This window comes from Nicotiana tomentosiformis, chromosome 1 (assembly GCF_000390325.3).
Source record: "Nicotiana tomentosiformis chromosome 1, ASM39032v3, whole genome shotgun sequence".
NCBI classification, from domain to species: Eukaryota; Viridiplantae; Streptophyta; class Magnoliopsida; order Solanales; family Solanaceae; genus Nicotiana; species Nicotiana tomentosiformis.
Genome location: NC_090812.1, coordinates 7,279,105 through 7,301,193, shown reverse-complemented (window position 1 = coordinate 7,301,193; position 22,089 = coordinate 7,279,105). Strand labels below are relative to the sequence as shown.

At 35.2% G+C, this 22,089-nt stretch overlaps 2 protein-coding genes across 2 annotated transcripts; one reads left to right on the top strand and one right to left on the bottom strand.

The window, feature by feature from the left end:
• Positions 1-2,975: 2,975 nt before the first annotated feature.
• Positions 2,976-8,511, top strand: LOC104117430 (phragmoplastin DRP1E-like). Its single transcript, XM_009628484.4, has 15 exons — positions 2,976-3,395; positions 3,911-3,974; positions 4,151-4,258; positions 4,648-4,749; positions 5,083-5,133; positions 5,219-5,280; positions 5,372-5,462; positions 5,608-5,672; positions 5,824-6,018; positions 6,101-6,220; positions 6,305-6,375; positions 6,884-7,109; positions 7,205-7,255; positions 7,359-7,736; positions 8,201-8,511. Exons 1-15 carry the CDS (start codon positions 3,264-3,266, stop codon positions 8,327-8,329), a joined length of 1,845 nt encoding a protein of 614 aa, XP_009626779.1. The 5' UTR covers positions 2,976-3,263; the 3' UTR covers positions 8,330-8,511.
• A 908-nt stretch (positions 8,512-9,419) lies between these two features.
• Positions 9,420-12,959, bottom strand: LOC104117429 (phosphatidylinositol N-acetylglucosaminyltransferase subunit P). The gene is made up of 5 exons (XM_009628483.4): positions 12,778-12,959; positions 11,531-11,783; positions 10,948-11,020; positions 10,352-10,470; positions 9,420-10,178 (listed from the first exon to the last, which is right to left on the bottom strand). Exons 2-5 carry the CDS (start codon positions 11,733-11,735, stop codon positions 10,057-10,059), a joined length of 519 nt encoding a protein of 172 aa, XP_009626778.1. The 5' UTR covers positions 11,736-11,783; positions 12,778-12,959; the 3' UTR covers positions 9,420-10,056.
• Between the last annotated feature and the right edge of the window lie 9,130 nt (positions 12,960-22,089).

The window sequence follows — 22,089 nt, the reverse complement described above, 5'->3', positions numbered from 1 at the left end:
AGTAATCAACTCTAAAGGACTCTTCGATAGATTTTGAGATTTCACTATTAACATTCTCCTCAAATTGTTTCTTCTTATATATTACATATTTCTTATGAAATTCGGGTGCGATATTAATTTCAAATGCAATTTTCTTGGCAGAAATCAAAACAGTTGCAAATCTTTCATCTCTTTATTTGTTAAATAAAGAAATCAAAAATTTTCACTTCACATAACTTTTTTAAAAATTTATATATAGCCTATTAGGTGTAAAAATAAATGGGGCATCCACAAATGTGGGGCCTAAAACAGTTGTTTTACTTGCTTTATGGACGGGTCACCCTTGCAATCACTATTTCTCTTTGATTGCGTGATTTTCTTTTTGTTCAGTCTATACTTATACAGTTATACTGTTATACATACCATACTCGTGATCTGATCTTTTATTTGAATTTGTTTTTAACGCGCATTTGGGGCAGTGGCAAGGATTTCCAGAATTGGCCACTTAGTGGTGGTCCTCTACTATCATGAAATCAGCACTACTTTTACTTTGGAAGAAATAGGTAGGATATGGTGAAATTGTTAGAAAATAATCAGAAAATTGAAAACTAGATTGAGATGGCTTGAGGCACGAGAACGATTTTCCTTAAAGAAGTTATTGCCCGTAGATTTAGAAAAAAATAAAGATAATCTTCTTTGGGATACAACAATTCATTATTTGACACTTGCAGATTTTTCTGAATTATACTTTGTAGAGCAAATGTCATACCTTTTTCAAAAGTCACTTTATTTCATCAAAAGATGTGTATGTTTATTCGAATTTTTTAAATTCACAGAAAAATGACTTTCTTTTATAGAAATAAAAAAAATACTAATTTTAAATTCAAATAAAACTAATTTTCTGTTATAGAAATAAAAAAAATACTAATTTAACATCCGACCCAAGTATTTAATAATAATATATATATTTATACCAGTATTTGCATACACACTTAATAGTGCTCAATATTTTCATTGGCTTATTACCACATCACCGAGAGTGAGCTACACACATCTAGTTTTCCCGATTGTGTCAGCTTGTCGTGTCTAATTGGCACAATCTAAATAGAGATTGAGTGCTCAATAGGTCATTGAGTTAGTTTAAGTGTTTAGATGGAAAAAAAGGACACATTTAGGGATTGTCTATGTATTCAACCTATTTCAAAGGAGTATTATCACTTTTAGCCCGCAATATAAACTATTTACATATGGTAGCCGAAAAAATATATAAAATTTGTATAATTTATTTATATATATATATAAAATATACAAGTTTTATATATTTTTTCGACTATTATTTTTACAGCGGCTATACAATGTCATTTTTTCTATTTACAATGGACAAAAAATTAAATGGCCCATAAGATTGCTTTAGGCCCATAAAACTAATTCTTACAGAAATCACTGTGGTGCAACTTTAGTTGTGAATTTAGCGATGATGTAATCTCCAAATGTTATTTCAAATAATCTCGACTTCCATATATGCTCTCGAGAGATCATAGCAAGGGACTTTAGGCTCAAAGTCGTCGACCTATTATTACATTTGAATCCTCGTTTATTTCTCAAATGCTTTCTATTTCTGCATTACATTGGGTTAATAATATGGACCTGTAGCCCATATACCACCACTAGAAATACAGTCATGAAAATTATAGATTTATCTGTTGGAATCATATCATTTTAAAAAAAACACTCAACATTTTTATGTGCCCTTTCTCCAAACAGGAAGTTAGAAAAGCTAAAACCCTAGTAGCTGGTGCGACAACTTAGTATTTCACTGCTGATTTTCCTGTACAGTGTTGAACTATTGATCACAACAAGTACTTATTGAAGTTGAAATCACTCTGTTATTGTATTAGTATTAGTTGTCATGAGTGTTTTGAAGGAATCGCTTTGATCACACCAAGGTATAGTGGAATGGCTAAAATCCATTCACCATCAACAAGATGTCTCGCGTTCGATTAATGAGAATTGAGAACTTCTTAATAAGAAATGTTTTACCCCTTAATAGGCCTACCTAATGCGAATTTATATTATTTGGGGCTATAAATTTCGAATACCATGATCAGATGGTTAAAAAAAAAAATACTTTTAAGGAATCTTCGTTTTGCTTTTGGTCATTCCCCCTCTATTCCTTCCCAAGTTGCAAAATTATTCATTCTTTGCTCTTCCGAAAAGAATTTGATTCACAAGTTTCAGGTATAAACAAAAATACTACTATAAGATATGGAATAGTGACCGTCCACATTCTGCACCACAAAATACCCCATCACATCCTTACAATACTTTTTAATCAATACTTGAGAGTCTTTTATCCTATACAGTCTAGCTAACACAGCAAAGAGATACAATACATTGGATTTTGGGTTTTAATATTATTGGAGTTAAAGATGTTACTCTAATTGAGTGTTAATTGGATCGGCGCAAAAATTATTCTAAAACTTGTTCCTAGTGGTTCATCAAAGCCGATCTTGATACGACGGAATAACTAATCATATATTTTTTTTTTTTTACCTAACCGTGTTAATTATGCTCCTAGTGAAGTTTTGTAACGTACTATTAATATTCTATATCTAATCAATGAAATGAAGTATCTAAAGTCGATTAATTTATATATGTAACGAATAAAATGAACCATCTACTCTTTCTCATTATACGTTTGAAGTGTCAAAACGAAAAAAGGACTCAAATGATATGTCTTTTTTATCGTTGAGAACAATGTAAATGAGCCATTTATGTATTTCGCCAAATATTTTCAATTCGCTCACATTTTTCAGGCATGAGGCATTATGTAAAAACATCAACACGGGACAAAATAAAAAACCATTTAACCAAAACCAATTGTCATTTACTTGTAAAGGATCCTTTTTTGGTACCACTTTCAGCAAGCTGACCCACAAACAGGTCCAATATTGCAACACCAAGCTAATTTCAAAATTCAAAATTTCCAAGACGTTAGAACAAAAAATATTTAAAAAGTAAAAAAAAGGAAAGGTACAACTCCTATTACATTAGATCAAAGGGACAACTTCCGTAATATAATTATAACCTCAGCCCCAATATTTCGTTGAAATAAAATTGAAAACAAAGTCCAATTTCAAAGACCCTTTCTCTCTCCTTTCCCCTTTCCACAAAGTTTCACCTTCAGCTTCAAGTCCAAATCTTGGTTCCTTAATTATAGATCTGAGGTTTAGGATTTTTCTTTAGTTGAAAGAAACAAAAGGAAAGGGAGGATTTTTTTAAGTATGGAGAGTTTAATTGGATTGGTGAATCGGATTCAGAGAGCATGTACAGCTCTAGGTGACTATGGTGGTGGAGATAATGCATTTTCTTCTCTATGGGATGCTCTTCCTTCAGTTGCTGTTGTTGGTGGTCAGGTAGGTCCCACTTACCTTATTCGGTTTCTTCATTTTTCCCAGATGAGGTTAAACTGGAACTTGGATTTAACTTAGGGAGATTGATAATTAGTAGATCCATGCCGGTTAAGGTGGAAGTGAAACTCTTGTATATGGGTTTAGGTTAGATTTTGATTTTAGGTTGGTAAAAGGAGGAATCTTGATTTATTTTTCACCTCTGCTGTTGATTGTTCTTAAAGTAATGGTTTTTGTGTGCTATTTTTTGAGGCAATGAGATTGTTGAATATGGGTTTGTGCTTATTTAGATTTTGCAAGTACTGTGAAGGTGGGATTTTTGTTATTTTTACCTCTGCTATTGATTGTTCTTAAGGTAATCTTTTAAGCTAATTTCTTTGTGAATTCAGAGGAAATGAGACTCTAGAATATGGATTTTTGCTGATTTGACTTCAAGCTGTGAAACGTGGATTTTTGAATTTTTATTCATGGTTATAGGCTAATTAATACTGCTTTTGCTGCTTGCTTGCATTATATTTCAGAGTTCTGGAAAGTCATCTGTGTTGGAAAGCATAGTAGGCCGAGATTTTCTTCCTCGTGGATCAGGTGAGTTCCTTTGAACTTTTATCTTTATCATAGTTTTCTTTATAAGATACTTTTATGAGTTTATCTCTGCCATTCATCATTTCATTCTGACCTAAAACACTTCTACTACCACATTTTACATAATTATGTGGCATACATTCGGGCTATGAGTGAAATCGTATGTGGTATCTATTCAGGGATTGTTACAAGGAGACCATTGGTGCTGCAGCTTCATAAGACTGATGACGGACAGCAGGAATATGCAGAGTTTGGTCATCTGCCGAGAAGACGGTTTACAGATTTCGGTATATCGAATAACCTCCATTGTTTCTTCTTCTTTTGGGGCATTAGTTTAGCCCCCCCACCCCCACCCCCACCCACCCACACCCAAAAAAAAAACCATTTCTGAATTATCTTAACTCTTTACCATTTCATGACAACTAATGATGTCGAAGTAACTAAGAGACATTTTTGCTTACAAGTGAAGTAAATGAAAGACATGATTACTTGTACGTAGAACATTAAATGTTGTTATATTAGTTCGTTCTTTCGCTCTTCTTTCTCTTTCTCTTAATGTGTGTGCATGTGAAGTGACATGTATGTGTGCCCTCAAGCACGTGTATCAGCAGTTTATCTATTAGTATTAGATTCTGATTCGACAAGATGTGTGTGTTCAATATGACTTTTTTAACAGCCGTTGTTCGCAAGGAGATTTCGGATGAAACTGATCGAATCACTGGGAAAACTAAGCAGATTTCTCCTGTTCCTATCCACCTGAGCATATACTCTCCAAATGGTATGCTGTCCATCATTTCTTTACATGTGCTTAATGATTCATTTATGGTCCCAAAAAGTAATCTTTCTACATTGCAGCAGTATGTTTTCTAATAGTTTCTGACGACAGTTGTCAAAAAAATATGTTTCTGAAGTTGGTTATTTCGCATACATGTCTGCTTTTCTAAATTTAAATCAAAGATGGACTTGATTTTTAGTATTTCGTCTTAACGTTCTCATTTAATACCAAGAATGAGTGGTCTTCTCTTGTTCCTTTTGGTGGGTGACTGCTGTAAAGAGCATAGAATTCTCTCTCTATCGTGCTAACTCCATATTATGTGTTTTGTCTTGGCAGTGGTCAACTTAACTCTGATTGATTTACCTGGTTTAACAAAAGTGGCTATTGGTATGTTCCATACTTACTTTCGTTATTTGCATTCTTTTTAAGTCTATCAAAGCTGTCTCCAATGCAACAATACTCATTACTGCAGACGGGCAGTCTGAGACTATAGTTGAAGACATTGAAAACATGGTTCGAACGTATGTTGAGAAGGTAACCCGAGAAACTAATTTACTTTCTTATTCTGCTGACATGTGCTCGGTTTGTATCTGTCTCTTCATCTTAACTCTTTCCTCTTATGTAGCCCAACTGCATTATTCTAGCAGTTTCTCCTGCCAATCAGGATATTGCCACCTCCGACGCAATAAAACTTGCAAGAGAAGTGGACCCCACAGGTATAATCTTTTGATATTAACATTTTGGGGACTCTGAGTCCAGTAGTTTGAGTACTTGTCAAAGAGTACCCATATTTTGGGGAAATGTGCAATGCTAGACTTTGTCATTATCATTTATGGAAGATTCACATTGCAACCCATGCAGGTGAAAGGACATTCGGAGTGTTGACCAAGTTAGATTTGATGGACAAAGGCACTAATGCTCTAGATGTGAGTTTTATTTATTTATCTATTATATTACCTGGGAACTTCTTACTTTCACTTTGTATATCCAAATCCCACTCTCCGAGTCTTTGTTTCACTTTATATATTATAATTTGGTAGCACTACGAGTAGTTGATTCTTTTTCCTCGAATTTAAGGTTCTTGAAGGAAGAGCTTATCGTTTGCAACATCCCTGGGTTGGTATTGTGAATCGTTCACAAGCGGATATAAACAAAAATGTAGACATGATCTATGCAAGAAGAAAGGAGCGTGAATATTTTGCTACCAGTTCGGATTATGGGCATCTGGCTAGTAAAATGGGTTCAGAGTACCTAGCAAAACTACTGTCAAAGGTATACATTTAGTTATTTTCGTGTAAGGAGGAGTTCCTAGATAAGTTAAGCAGAGTTCATATTCAGATTGTTTCCATTTCAGCACTTGGAACAATTTATTAAGGCAAGAATACCAAATATCACCTCACTTATCAATAAAAGCATAGATGAGCTTGAATCGGAAATGGACCACCTTGGAAGGCCTATTGCTGTTGATTCTGGCGTAAGCTCTGACTTCTATATCTCTCGTTGCTACTGTTGATTAAGAGATTTTGCTGATCTCAGTAACTGAACTGGTCTATTTCAGGCTCAACTGTATACCATTTTGGAACTTTGCCGTGCCTTTGATAAGATATTTAAGGAGCATCTAGATGGAGGGTAAGTGGATTATATTTTTGTTTTCCTTAAATTTTCAAATGTTACGGAAATTAGGCCCAAGACTGTGCTAGTCCCATATTGTTTTCAGCTTAATTCGTGTCATCTATGACGAGACGTTTTTGAATTTTTAGGGGTGGGGGATGGGTAGAGTGGAAAGAGGACTTTTGGATAAGAGTTAACTGAGACCACCAAATGTAACACGTAATCTAACTTTCATTATTATAAGTACTTAATAAAATCAAAAGGAACATAGTATAGTACCCATAAAACACAAGGAATTTAAATAAATTCCACTCATCAGAACTTGAAAAATCAAAATGATCTGTAGTATAGTACCCATAAAACACAAGGAACTTAAATAAATTGGCAACACATCCCAGTAGACACGTCACACTCGTCTATCTTTTCTGTAAGGGATAAACTTGCTTGTACTGATTCAAGATAAACATCCAGTTTATTGCTTGGTTTTCACATATATAACATGTATTAATCTCTTTTTGTCAATCAGTCGACCTGGTGGTGATCGAATTTATGGAGTTTTTGACAACCAACTACCTGCTGCTTTGAGAAAACTCCCGTTTGACCGATATCTTTCTGTGCAAAATGTGAGGAAAGTTGTTTCAGAGGCAGATGGTTACCAGCCTCACTTGATAGCACCTGAGCAAGGTTATAGACGGCTAATTGAAGGGGCCTTAAATTATTTTAGAGGCCCAGCTGAAGCCTCTGTTGATGCTGTAAGTAATTGTTCAAAATTTATCAAGGTCAAGTAGTTAGTGCTTCTCATTGACGCTAAGTTTATATGCAACTAACCCTCGAAACTATATATCAGGTTCACTTTGTGTTGAAGGAACTAGTGAGGAAATCTATTGGGGAATGTCAGGTAATGGTGACTGCGGCAGCTGGGTTGAATTCTACTTCCCTACCTCCCCTCCCACAACCCCTTCTCCTTTAACTATTATTTCTAAATGTATTGTTGGAGCCAGGAGTTGAAGCGGTTTCCCAGTTTGCAATCTACAATAGCTGCAGCTTCTAATGAAGCCTTAGAAAAATTTCGGGATGAAGGTAGAAAGACGGTAGTAAGATTAGTGGACATGGAATCATCTTACTTGACAGTGGATTTCTTCAGAAAACTACCTCAGGAGATGGAAAACCAGAAAGGAGGAAAGCCAGAAGCTACTGCTGCCGTAGACCGATATGGAGAATATCACTTTCGGCGGATAGGTTCAAATGTATCATCTTATGTGAATATGGTGTCGGATACATTGAGGAACACCATCCCCAAAGCAGTTGTTTATTGTCAAGTTAAGGAGGCCAAACAATCTTTGTTAAATTACTTCTACACCCAGATTGGGAAGAAAGAGGTACTTGCTCAGTGTCCCTCTTGTATTCATGTTTATTTAATTTTAAGACAATCTTTTGTTCATTGCAAGATCAAGCACTCATAAATCTGATTCAAGCTCCCCCCCCCCCCCCCCCCCCCACACACAAAAAAAAAAAAAAAAAATGAAACTACTGTTATTTTGATTAGACATATAATCTACCACATATGACTGAGTTTTAAGGAGTTGTTGAATATTATAGCTTAGAGTGCAAGTCTCTGCTAAGGGTTTGAGCTTTACATCGGTTAAGTTGTGGAAATATTGGTTACTCTTCAAAGAAATATTGCATCATCGAAATCTTGTCATTTCTTGTTAGTGTACTAAGAAGTGAGCAAATTGATAATAGGAGGAACATTTTCCTTAACCAAAATTCTATGAGCATCTGCAATAGATAGAATTAGTGTATCTCATACAAGTGCTGATAGTTCTGCGAAAATTTATCTCAGGGCAAGGCACTTGCAGAATTGCTAGATGAAGACCCTGCACTGATGGAGAGAAGAATGCAGTGTGCTAAGAGGCTCGAACTGTACAAGAAAGCAAGAGATGAGATTGATTCTGTAGCATGGGTACGATGAGATAATTGTGCGAGACCTTCTAATGATACCACAAATTCACCACTTGGGTGAATCGATGTTGCTGCTTGATCAGCCTAAAATTCTTTAATTGTTGTAGAATTTTCACATTATTTGGCTTGGATTGTTGCTTTATTGTTACTATATATTTGTAATACGACATATTCATTTGCCATTCTGCTCAAGCTGCTCCTTCATTTTTGTACTTGAATTTATACATATGGGCTTTGAGTAATGTTATAACTATCAGGGAATTTCAACAGATTAAAAATTATTTCCTAAATGATGTAAGAGTAACTGACTCTAGACTTGATTTTTACACTGAAAGCATCTTTCTAAAACGAACAAGAAAAGAAACATAGGCATAAAACAATCATAGGAGAATTGATCTCCACTGACAGTTTGGTCCCTTTAAAGAGTTACACGGTTTAACATACTGAGACAATAAGAATGGGATAAAATGAAGAACAGATGTGTGTACTAATTGTAAGATATATGTAGAGAGAGATCACTTTAGGAGGGGGAAAAACGAAAATTTAGCTGGTGCTTTTCTGTCACTGGTTGGCTCAATCACTTGAAGCATTCTTTTTCAGATTCAAGTATCCTTTATTTAGTTTTCTTCAAGTTGCAAGATCCTCAGCTCTTCCATTATATAATAAGGGACTCTTACGAAACTCGGCAAAAGCTTGTGCTAATACATTACATTCCAAAAGGTTTTGACAATGGATGTTTTTAGTGTGTTTATACTTCCTGCTTGTCAGCATTGGCTAACAACAATCCGTCTTTAAAGTTAATGTAACATGCATTGCCGTGGCTGCGTCCTGTTTCAGAATTTGGCTTTCGGCAAAGCAATCCGCAAATGATAGTGAAGTTATACAAATGCTATGAATGACCCAGTATCGGATACGGGCAATAATATCAGCAAAAAATCATTCTCCGAACAAGAATTCTATTCTTCGAGCAAGAGAACTCAAGTCATTTGACCTCTGTGCCAGTCTCACAGGAATTTGAGATCTTAAACCGTCAAGTGTCCAGGAACTTACAAATGAGATGAGCAAACATAAAAAAGAATCAAAATGAACACGCAACAGCATACAAATTAAAGACTATTTTCCATCTTTTGACTGAACTCATGCCGCTAATGACAATAGGCACATGAAACTAACTCGCAGCACATTTTGTCCAAAAGATGCAGGGGGTTAGGAGGGGGCTAGTCAATTGATCTATTAGTAGTATCTACTCTTGCTGTCCACCTTATCAAGAGAGAAAGAAGTATCTAAATATCTATTTTCACGAATTATCTGGAGGAAAGCAAATGAGTACCTCTAAGTCTCAATACATGGATGTCAGAAAGGCTTACAATCAGAGTGCCATGACAGGAGCCACTATGAGTATCCTCTTCAACTTCCTACATAACAAGGAAACCATGTTTAACTTCAAACCTCCAATTTTCACCCAAACAATCACATAGTTACTACCCTGTGAGTATCAATGCCATGGGCTGAAGCTAAGAAAAAAATCCCTGAACGAGCAGGTTGTCACTGAAGAGGTGTCGTTGATGCATTCTGTAACAGCTTCACCAGAATCAAACTCATATCTGCTAGTGACATGCCACATCCAAATTACATTTAATATCTAAGTACCTGAATTGGGTGGATTCAAAGATACATGACGGAAATGAAACTAATATAATCTACCCAAGGAAAATAACAGCACAGGAGAATCTTTTGTCATTTTGGATTGAACATGAGGTTATTAATTTGATCAATCCGAATATCAGATATAGGCTCTATAGGTTGCTCATGGTCGTCTAATGAAGGGTCATTGCTCAATGGTTCTCTCGTGAATTCATCTGTAGAATAGACCAAATACAAACATTAATAGCTAGATCCCATCATTGCGTAAAACAACTATACATCACATGTCCTCAACAGACAATGCTAAAATTATATTAAAGCATGTGCAAGACAGAAACTCAAAGAAGATCCTTTCCACTGCCATAACGAGAAAGTCAGGTGCAATTACCATATATCATGCTGAAAGAAGTTGGAGGAGGGGAAGACAAGAAGTTGAGACCAATGTAAAATCCTACAGCTAGTACTATAGTCATCATCGCATAAGCTGGCACAGCTAATGCCCAGTACCTGAAAAACGAAAATCAATTTAACAGGAAGCCGCATATATCTTGTGACAATTAGTAAGTAACCAGCTAAGCTCTTAAGTCTTAACCAAGCAAATTATTTTCCTCTCAAGCACTCTGCAAATGCTTTATGTCCCTTTCATGCAGTTGTACACTTCTAAAATGTGGGAGCAGTATATCTCAATATCTGAAATGCATGCAGGTAAGGAGTTTATATATCAAAAATTTCATGCATTTCTTTTGCATTTGTTTAAAAAATAGGTGAATTTTTTTTTCAGATTCTTTTTAAACCGAACGCCATTAAAGATTATAGGCGTTTTTTCTTTTCTTTTTTTTTTGCAAAAACCGAGAAACTTTTCTCTAATGAAGCTAAGCACAACCTAGTTAATTGGAATAAAACTAGCCCGGCTTCTGGCTCAGGAGTCAAGCAGACCAAAGAAGCTAAGCTCAACCTAGTTAAATGCAACTACATTTTGTTTACCTGCTCGGATAGTAAACAATACCCAAAGAATGCAACCAATTTTCTGGAAGATATGCCCACACCAGGAAAAGAACTGTCCACAAAAATAATAGAGACAGATCAGACTTCCCTATGCGTGAAATCAAATTATTGTTGCAACCACTGGAATATAAGTGAAATTAGGTTAAAGCAAAGCAGACATACATACAAAAGACGAGACCTCAATGCTTTACGACAGACAACAGATTGTAGAAATATCAACTGTTTTCAGCGTTTGAAGAGTAATATATCCAGAAAGTTCAATAGAAAGTAATATAGATTCCCAAGAAAAATGAGTTTGCATATTCGGCCCTTTATCAAGATAATGGTGGTGCTGCACAAGCAGTTGCCACGAAGGCAAAGCAGTGGAACCAAAAGGGAAGGCTCACAAGTAACTTTCATAGCATGAAGAAGATTTCGAAAGAGAGATGAATGCATAACATTACACCACTAAAGATTCAACTGTACTGCCAGACCATGAAATCAAAGGCAAAAGCAAATATTCAAAAAAATGGATATATTCCACGTAACAAACTAAGCTTCTTAAAAAGGAGGAAGAATAGACCTGTAGCAACAACAGTAGTAATGGAGCCAACGAATCCATAAACTTCAGAAGTCTTGGGTCCTTGATCTCCAGAAACACCAAATCCTGAACCTCTGTCATCTGAATCTGGAAAGAATACAGTGGTCGTCCTATTTTTGGAGAAACTCAAGATCCTCCTAGGGCTATTAACGGAACGAGGATCTTCCCAACCTTTATCTTCCAGCATCCCAAGATCACAGAAGGGCCAAAGCGTCACTGTGAATAAGAATTAAACCTGCCCCAAAGATTCCCAAAACACCCAAAGCATAGATATTAGTACCAAAAAACCTGCAAGTACCATTAACAATTTCCACAAAACACTCAGCAAGCAAAAGCGTAATAACTATGAGGATCATTAGTTGCTTAGAAATTATGGGACGAAAGGAGCTTGCTAGCAGGTATTCGTCCTTATAATTCAGATCAGTCTGAAAGTGGAAGAAAAGATGTCCCAAACAGGGCTGACATGAATTTCACTCAGAAAAAAGAGTTGAAGTATCGTGGGTGAAACCATTGTTTCACTTGAAATACTCCTCAAACAAGTTTTTTCAACTTCACAACTTCTTATTTCAAGTTGATTCGAAATCAATGGCCACACGAATCATTTCATGATTGAGTAACTAAAAGAGCAGATTTGTTGTCAGTTATTAGTATTCATTGTCAAAGTATAAAAGAAAAATAGAAACACAGGGTCCGAGATATCGTGGCTAACTCCGGGAAAATTTTAGCCTGTTCTAACCTCCAATCAATCAGATGCTTGTGCTCGTATTACAGAATGCTAAAATGCGGTGAAAAGACAACTAAATCAACAACGTCACTATCCCAAAACTAGCTTTGCTCAGCTATTATGAATGTTCTAGCATATACTCAAAAGAAAATGAAACAAAATCAGCAATTTGAGAATGCAGAAAATCAAACACCTGAGAAAGTCCTTTCTCAGTTGCGAGCAAATTGAAGGCTGTTTCGAGCATGCAATTAGGGATTTCAAGTCCTAATTCCAAATTCATAAGGACCCCAATTCTTTTTTACTATATATTTCAGCTTGGTCTCAGGTGTAAATAAATCTCAGATATAAAATGGGACTCACAAGGAGAACGTAACAGATACAACAATATAATATTTGAGTTTCATTTCAGATTCGATAAACGCAATTCAAAAAATTATAATAACACCCAAAAATGCAATTAAATAGACATAGGTAAGAATTAAATCCAAAAGAGATATCTCTTTACCGAGTTTCTTCAGCTGCTACCCAATTTGAAGACATCTCAGCTCTGCAATTGAAAAGGATAAAAGAAGGTGTGAGTTGTGACTTCTCCGGCATGTAAATCTCTGTTTTATCTTCATTCATTCGTGTAAAAACAATTGGAACCCAAAATTTATCATTTTTGTTTCTTTTTCCAATTAATATCTCAACACAATAAAGTGGGATATTAGGATGTAAATATCAGAGTGGATAATTTTTTCCATGAAACGCTACTTAAAACAGATAATGGCAATTGAGCTTGTATTAGAAGGGATAAATTTTTTATAATTCCAAAAATAATAAATTTATAAGAAAACGTACATAGGCAATTCTTTTGAAGTCAAATGTATAAGGAAAAATACTGCAAAAAAAAAAAAAAAACGCAAAAACAATCTAATCTTTTCATAATCTATCATAGTATTATTGTATTGTAATGTATCATCTTGATTTATACAATATTTGGATATATTGTATTATTTTTCATCGTTTCATAATGTTACGAAGAATAAACTTGTAATATTATGAAGAAAAAGTAAGGTAAGAGGTAATATTATTATATATAAAAAGGTAGGATAAATGATAAAATATGATATAAGGTAAGAGGTAATAATATTATATATAAAAAGGTAGGGTAAATGATAAAATATGATTTTCTTAAATAATAAAAAAGGGCAAGATGAGAGGAAAAAAATAAGAAAATGACGCGACCAAACCAAATCGGTCGTTCCATAAAGTGACACTTTTCGCCGTTACATAATGACGAATTAATTGTTGAGATTTTAAGCTTGTGTAGCTCAAAGAGGGTGAATGAGAAATGGAGCGAAATGAAATATTTGACTTTCCCTCATTGGCAAAGGGGCATTGTCTCATATTGGAGGAAGAAAAGATTTTTTATGGGTATATATATAATTGCTCTTCTTCTAGCTCTTAAAGAGTTAAGAAGAAGGCAAGCCTCGCGCCGTTGTCGTCGTCACTCTCTCGGCTTCGGCTTTGGTCAAAGATTGATTGATTAATCTTTTTGGACAAAATTTCTTTCAATTATTTAATTAATTAATTAAATAATTAACAAAAAATTCAATCCGGAATAACCCATGACCCGCGACCCGGTCCGGTCAGGCCCGTTTTCTTTCCCGGATTATTTTAAATTTGTTTTCCCGCAATATTTCAAACAACCTGTTCCAACAGCCATGGTTGTTTCTAAAAGGTTGCAAACCTTTTCAGAAACAATGCCAGCAACTCTATAAATATACTTTGAATCCCAGAATCTTTCCTTACGAAATTTTCTGATCTTCTTCTTCTTCTGCACAAAAATTCCAGTGTGTTTTACAGCCTTCGAGTGGCTCGCTGTTCATCAGCGTTTTTGGTACCAACATTCAAGTGAGTTAAATCGTTCTATCCTGGGAGGATATATTCCAGCACCTCGGGTACTTGAGGGGAATAATTTTTTTAAGGACACACTATGTATTCAGTGGGCTCGATTTATTCCTATACTATTTTTCCAGAATTTATTTCGTTAAACAAGTATTACTAACTTTCTGTTTTGTTTATATATTTCAGAAAGTTTAATGGTTTAATTATTTATTACAACAATCCAGATTTATAACAATCTTAAGGAAATTATTTTATTATATTCTGTATTTTATTTGTGGAGATTAGTACATCGGTGGTTTTCTACTCCTTTTGAATTTTACTATTCTGATTTGAAGATATAAAAACTTCATCAGAGTATTGAAATTCAGAAAACGATTTGAAGAACATAAAAACTTCATCGTTTTTTGTGAAACGGTATATAAAAACTTCGGTTTTATTTATTATACATACTGTTTGTTATTAATAACAGTATTGTTTACTATTCTAGTTTTGCCATTAATTGAACTCTTCTGTTATTTACAGTGAGAAATGGCAATTGACAACGAAAATTCTTCCGCGACTGTTGCGGCAACGACGATAGCCTCGTCAAGCCGGACTGCTGTTCCACCGGCAGAGAAATCGGGGAAATTTTCCGGAGCCAACTTCAAAGAATGGCAGCAAAGGGTGTTCTTCTGGCTTACCACACTTGGTATGCAGAAATTCACTAGTGAAGAACCTCCAGTGCCTACTGCGGACATGTTGGACAACGAGAAATTCATGATTGTTGAGGCGTGGAAGCAGGCAGATTTTCTTTGCAAAGGCGATATCTTAAGCGCTTTAGAGGATGACTTGTACAATGTCTACAGTGCGATGAATACTTCGAAAGAATTATGGGACGCACTTGAGAAGAAGTACAAGACTGAAGATGCATGCTTGAAGAAGTTCGTGGTTGCCAAGTTTCTAGACTATAAAATGATAGACAACAAAACTGTTGGAACCCAAGTTCAGGAATTTCAATTTATTTTTCATGACCTTATTGCTGAAGGTATGGTCGTGAATGAAGCATTTCAAGTGGCTGCAATGATTGAAAAATTGCCTCCTTCGTGGAGAGATTTCAAGAACTATCTTAAGCACAAGCGCAAAGAAATGAAGTTGGAAGATCTTGTGATTCTTCTCAAGATTGAGGAAGACAACAAAACAGCCGAGAAGAAGTCTCGTGGAAATTCAACGATCATGGGAGCTAATATCGTTGAGGAGACTGCTCCAAAAAGTAAGAAGAGAAAGAGGTCTTCCGGACAGACTAAGGAGCAGAAAAAAAATAAATTCAATGGCAACTGCTACAATTGTGAAAAAATCGGTCACAAAGTCCGTGATTGTCATCTCCCGAAAAAGTATAAGAAGAAGGGAGAGGCCAACATAGTGGAGAAAAATGATGACATTGATGATCTGTGTGCAATGCTTTCGGAATACAACCTAGTTGGAAATCCGAAGAAGTGGTGGATTGACTCTGGAGCCACTTGACATGTTTGTGATATCAAGGAAGCATTTGCGACTTACTCTACTGCTAGTCCCGAAGAAGAGCTTTTCATGGGAAATACTGCAACAACCAAGATTGAAGGTTATGGGAAGATATTCCTGAAGATGACTTCCGGCAAGGTGTTAACGCTCAACAACGTTCTTCATGTTCCTACTATTAGGAAGAATTTAGTTTCTACTTCTTTACTTGTTAAGAATGAATTCAAATGTGTATTTGTTTCTGATAAAGTTGTTGTGAGTAAGAATGAAATGTATGTTGGAAAGGGCTATCTCACATAGGGTCTCTTCAAACTAAATGTAATGGTTGTTGACAGTATGAATAAAATTTCAGCTTCTTCTTATTTATTGGAGTCAAATGATTTATGGCATATTCGTTTAGGACATGTCAATTACAAAAACCTTGCGGAAGTTAAATAATTTAGAAGTATTGCCTAAATTCGAGTGTAATAAATCAAAATGTCAAATATGTGTTGAGTCTAAGTTTGTAAAATATCCTTATAAGTCTATTGAAAGGAATTCAAATCCTTTAGACTTAATTCATACTGACATTTGTGATATGAAGTCGACACCATCTCGAGGTGGAAAAAAGTATTTTATTACTTTTATTGACGATTGCACTCGATATTGTTATGCTTATTTGCTTAATAGTAATGATGAAGCAATTGAAGCATTTAAGCAATACAAAAATGAAGTGGAGAATCAATTGAATAAAAAGATCAAAATGATTAGAAGTGATAGGGGTGGAGAATATGAATCTCTGTTTGCAGAAATATATTCGAAAAATGGAATTATCCATCAAACTACTGCACCTTACACACCTTAATCCAATGGAATTGCGAAAAGGAAAAATCGGACATTAAAGGAAATGATGAATTCTGTATTAATAAGTTCCGGATTACCGCAGAGTTTGTGGGGCGAAGCTATCATTACAGCTAACCGAATACTCAACAGAGTACCCCACAGCAAAATACAATCTATTCCATATGAAAAATGGAAAGGAAGAAAATCCAACTTGAAATATTTCAAAGTGTGGGCGTGTCTAGCAAAGGTACAAGTTCCTTTACCTAAAAGGGTTAAAATCGAACCAAAAACTGTTGATTGCGTTTTCATTGGATATGCTACAAACAGTAAAGTATGTCGATTTTTGGTTCATAAATCCGATAATCCCGAAATTCAAGTTAATACGGTAATGGAATCAGATAAAAAAGAATTCTTTGAAAGTATCTATCCGTATAAAACTGAATGTGAGTCGTTAAGTGAAAGACCTAAACGACCTCGGGAAGAACCAAAGGAAAAATACTCCAAGTATAGAAGATCCAAGGCGTATCAAACGTCAAAGAACATCTACTTCCTTTAGACCAGATTTTGTGACATTCTTGCTTGAAAATGAGCCTCAAACTTTTAAAGCAGCTATGTCATCTTCTGATTCAGCGTTTTGGAAAGAGACAGTCAATAGTGAGATTCAATCAATTTTGGATAACCATACATGGGAATTGGTAGATCTTCCTCCGGTAAATAAGCCTTTAGGTTAGAAATGGATCTTTAAACGTAAAGTGAAAGTTGATGGCATTATTGACAAATATAAGGCAAGACTTATTGTCAAAGATTATAGACAAAAGGAAGGCCTTGATTACTTTGACACTTACTCGCCAGTAACGAGGATAACATCTATTAGGGTGTTAGTGGCACTAGCGGCCGTGTATGGTCTTGAAATCCATCTAATGGATGTTAAAACAACTTTCTTAAATAGAAAATTAGAGGAAGAGATTTACATGGAATAACCTGAGGGTTTTGTGGTTCCTGGTAAAGAAAAGAAAGTGTGCAAACTTGTTAAGTCGCTTTATGGACTTAAACAAACACCCAAATAATGGCATGCCAAATTTGACCAAACAATGTTGGCAAGTGGGTTTAAAATCAACGAGTGCGACAAATGTGTTTACATTAAAAATACTCTAGGTCATGAAGTCATTGTTTGTTTATATGTTGATGACATGTTGATAAAGAGCAAAAACATGGCAGATATAAATGCTACTAAGCGCATGTTGGCTAGCAAATTTGATATGAAATATTTAGGAGTTGCTGATGTGATCTTAGGAATTAGAATTCACAAGACTCCACACGGTCTAGCATTATCACAGTCTCACTACATTGAAAAGGTACTTGACAAGTTCAAGTATTTGGATTTCAAAATTGCCAAGACTCTAATTGACGTGAGTTATGCACTTCAAAAGAATGGAGATGAAAGTGACTCACAACTGGATTATGCAAGAGTATTGGGAAGTTGATATATATCATGAATTGTACGCGACCAGATATAGCATGTGCTATTAGTAAACTGAGTCGGTTTACAAGTAATCCCAATCACATACATTGGATGGCAATGAAACGAGTTTTTGGGTATCTCAAACATACCCAAAATTACGCTTTGCATTATAACAAATATCCCTCCGTGATCGAGGGATATAGTGATGCAAATTGGATCACTGGATCATCTGAAGTTAAATCCACAAGTGGATATGTTTTTACAAATGGGGGTAGAGCAGTGTCGTGGAAATCATCCAAACAAACATGCATCGCCCGTTCTACAATGGAATCTGAATTCATAACTTTAGATAAGGCCGGTGAAGAAGCTGAATGGCTCCGAAATTTCTTGGAAGATATTCTATTTTGGCACAAACCTTTGGCACCTATTTGTATACATTGTGATAGTCAAGCGGTAATAGACAGGGCAAGGAACGTTATATATAACGAAAAATCTCGTCATATACGACGGAGACACAATACCGTTAGACAACTACTCTCTAGTGGTGTTATCACATTTGACTACGTAAAGTCAAGAGATAACGTGTCGGATCCACTTACAAAAGGCCTATCTAGAGAGACAGTTGAAAGATCATCAAATGGAATGGGGTTAAGGTCTAGGACAAGTCATCATGGTGGTAACTCTACCTAGCAGACTGGAGATCCCACGAGCTAGGTTCAAAGAGATCAAACAAAGTTATGAATGACGGTTCAACATTGTCAAATAACTCAACCCATTCTCGTGATGAAGACAATGTTCAGAAATCGAGGTACAACATTAAGGCTTTTTGATGAGTCAACAAAGCTTAAAGATTTTTTAATGATTTGCTAAGTCTGGCAGGATATGCCCAGATAATGTGCCTATAGGATTACACGTTTAGAAATCACCTATGTGAGTGTGAAGTGTAAGCCGCTTCAAGGGGAATGAAAGTAAATGCCCATTCTCTAACTACTCATGAAACCAGGCGGTCTTCATGGCTGAAACGAACACAATCGTGAGAACCATAGATGGTTAAGGATTGATTGTGTGACTTATGTTGTCTAGGTATATAACAAAACTCGACGGTTCAAAGATATCAAATCTACCGATTGACCGAGTATATCCGATATAAGTTCACTACGAAAAGTTCAAAGGGAAACAGACTTATCCAGATGCAATTAATTCTTGCATGTAAAACACACACGCGTCCGTGCATTCCTTTGTTTTATAGCCATTCTCCATTCATGTGGGGGATTGTTGGGATTTTAAGCTTGTGTAGCTTAAAGAGGGTGAATGAGAAATAAAGGGAAAATGAAATATTTGAGTTTTCCTCCTTGGCAAAGGGACATTGTCCCATATTGGAGGAAGAAAAGGCTTTTGATGGGTATATATATATAATTGCTCTTCTTCTAGCTCTTAAAGAGTTAAGAAGAAGGCAAGCCTCGCGCCGTCGTCGTCGTCGCTCGGCTTCGGCTTTGGTCAAAGATTGATTGATTAATCTTTTTGGATTTATAATTGTTTATTACATCAATCCAGATTTATAACATTAATAATGAAAACAAATATTATATTTAAAGTAACAATATATTATAATACAACACGTAACAATCATCCAAGCAAGCTGTAAAAGCATCATATACCTTCTTGTAGTTTTATAATGACAAAGTTCTCAAGTAATATTCTTTTAACAGGAGCATATATGTTAAATTCCTCTTCCATTCCCCTTCTTAATTATTTATATGAATTATGATGTTCATAAATAATTTTAATTATAAAAATAATACTAATATTTATAAATGATTGTATTCAGAGGCGGAGCCAGGATTTTAAGCTTATGGGTTCGAGATTCTAGTTTTTTTAAGTTACTGGGTTCTATAATAATAATTTATACATATTTCATGAATTTTTCAAGACAAATACAGAGTCTGCACAAAAGCTACTGGGTTCGGCCGAACCCGTAAGTAGAAGGCTAGCTCCGCCCCTGATTGTATTTAGAGGCAAAACGTTATTTATTATTAGAGACGTGGGTATTATATACGTCATTTCACCCTCATTCCTATTTAATTGTTGCTCAAATCGTATTAAGATTCTGGTTCTCGTGGTATTTAATGAAGTATATTATATCGGCAATTAGCTGAATATGCAAGCTTTTGGGACATTCACTGACCAATCAAATGGTGAAAGCGTCAAACCAGAGACTATACAAATTCAATGATTTAAGCAGTGAGATTTTGAAATTAAATTTGTACGCTTGTATCCAGCAAGTCAAATATTTTCTTGCATAGGGATACAACTTACATACAAGACTACTGATATTGTCACAAAACCAATTGACCCGGATTTTATTATCAACTTTTTAAATTAAAATAGTTAGGTAAGCTAAGAGTACTAATGTGGTTGAAGAAAGGTCCAATATGGCCCCTTATTTTTTAAGATAGACTTAAAATGATCCCTTATATATTACTAATATAGAGTACTAATAATATACTATAAGAGACATTAGCTCGAACATCCTTGGAAACATTAGATTCATGTAAAGTAAGCAAAGCTGGAAAAGAGTTGACATACGAAGGTGGTGAAGCCGAAAATCTCCACAAGAGGATTCGAAAAAATGCACGAATGTCGCACCTAGGATTCAACATCGTGATCTAAGATAATTTGTGTACCCTCTTATTACTAACTTTAAAATTTTCTTAATTAATTCAAAAAACTATATGTATAAAAAGTTATTTTTATCCTATTTACACATTAAATATTTTTGCGAAGACAGATACAATTGAACCTCCTTGGCTGAACTTAAGGTCCGCCACTGCATATGAATCAAGCTTCATGCGGTGCTATATTTCGGTCACTTTACCCTAATTGTAGTGCTTGTTTTCTGCCTAACACAACTCCACTTAGAACGGAAAAGTTAGACGTGAGTAGCTATGAGCTATGTTCAAACTTCAATATATTCATGCATGTTCCAATTTACCTGAGCATAAAATTACATCCACTTCAAATTCATTTTTTTCAATTAAAGCTTGCGGTTAGAACAGCTGCACAGGTACTCCACTTAGGGTTCGATTGGTAGGTGGGATAAGAGATAATAATTCCGGAATTAGATAGACGATTATTTTATTTCGTGTTTGGTCGAAGTTTTGAATTCGGAATCAATAATCTCAGGATTAATTTATACCATATTATGGTATTATTTTATCCCACGTTGAGGGTGAAATAATAATCTCGAGATTATTTAGTCCCAAGATAAAATACTACAATGACAAAAGATCTCCTTTTTCAAGGCTCTTCCCCCAAAGTTTTTACAAAAGTCAAGGTTAAAATTATAAATAAAAGTTTAGCCTAGCATATCTAGTATACACCAAATACATATTTTATATTATATCTCTTATATCTTATTTTTGGTCATATGCACCAAACGTCCCATAATAAAAATATATTTACTAAATAATCCCACTAGTATTTAATCTCCGTATTATAATTTCGGAATAATTTTTTCCCTAACATAAGAGGATGACCAGCTGTTAAGATATCAGGGTTTCCGCATGGAGGTACTCTAGTATGCCAAACTTAACGGACTATTAATGCTCCATTGAAAATATATGCGATCATTTTAGGTCTACCCTCAAAGATAAGGGGGTCATATTTGCCCTCAATGCAGTTCAATCCGTTTCCTCAAATCAAAGTGGTGACGCCAATATAAATAATGGTATCTGTAAATGTAAGTAGGTTTGTGTATTATTTGACTCCTTCTTTGACTTTGAGCTCCTGTATGATGTTTCTTTATGAGACATATTCATAAAATACTGCTTCTTTTGATTGCTCCATTCTTTCTCGATCCCTGCATCTAATTGCTTGGGCCCTTTTGCTACCTTTTCATATGCATTACCTTTAAAAAAATTACAGTATATATTTACCTTCATGCTCAATGCTTGAAAATTTTCCATTTAGTTCCCCTCTCCCCCCCCCCCCCCCCCCAAAAAAAACCGATAGAAAAACTCCCAAGTATAATCTAAGTATATAGATCGAACCTATAAGTTATGTAGCTTAAGAAAAAGATTTACATAATGAGCATAGGCCAAAAAATCTTATTGTGGACGGAAAGGTAAGAGGAGAAAAGAAATGAAGAAT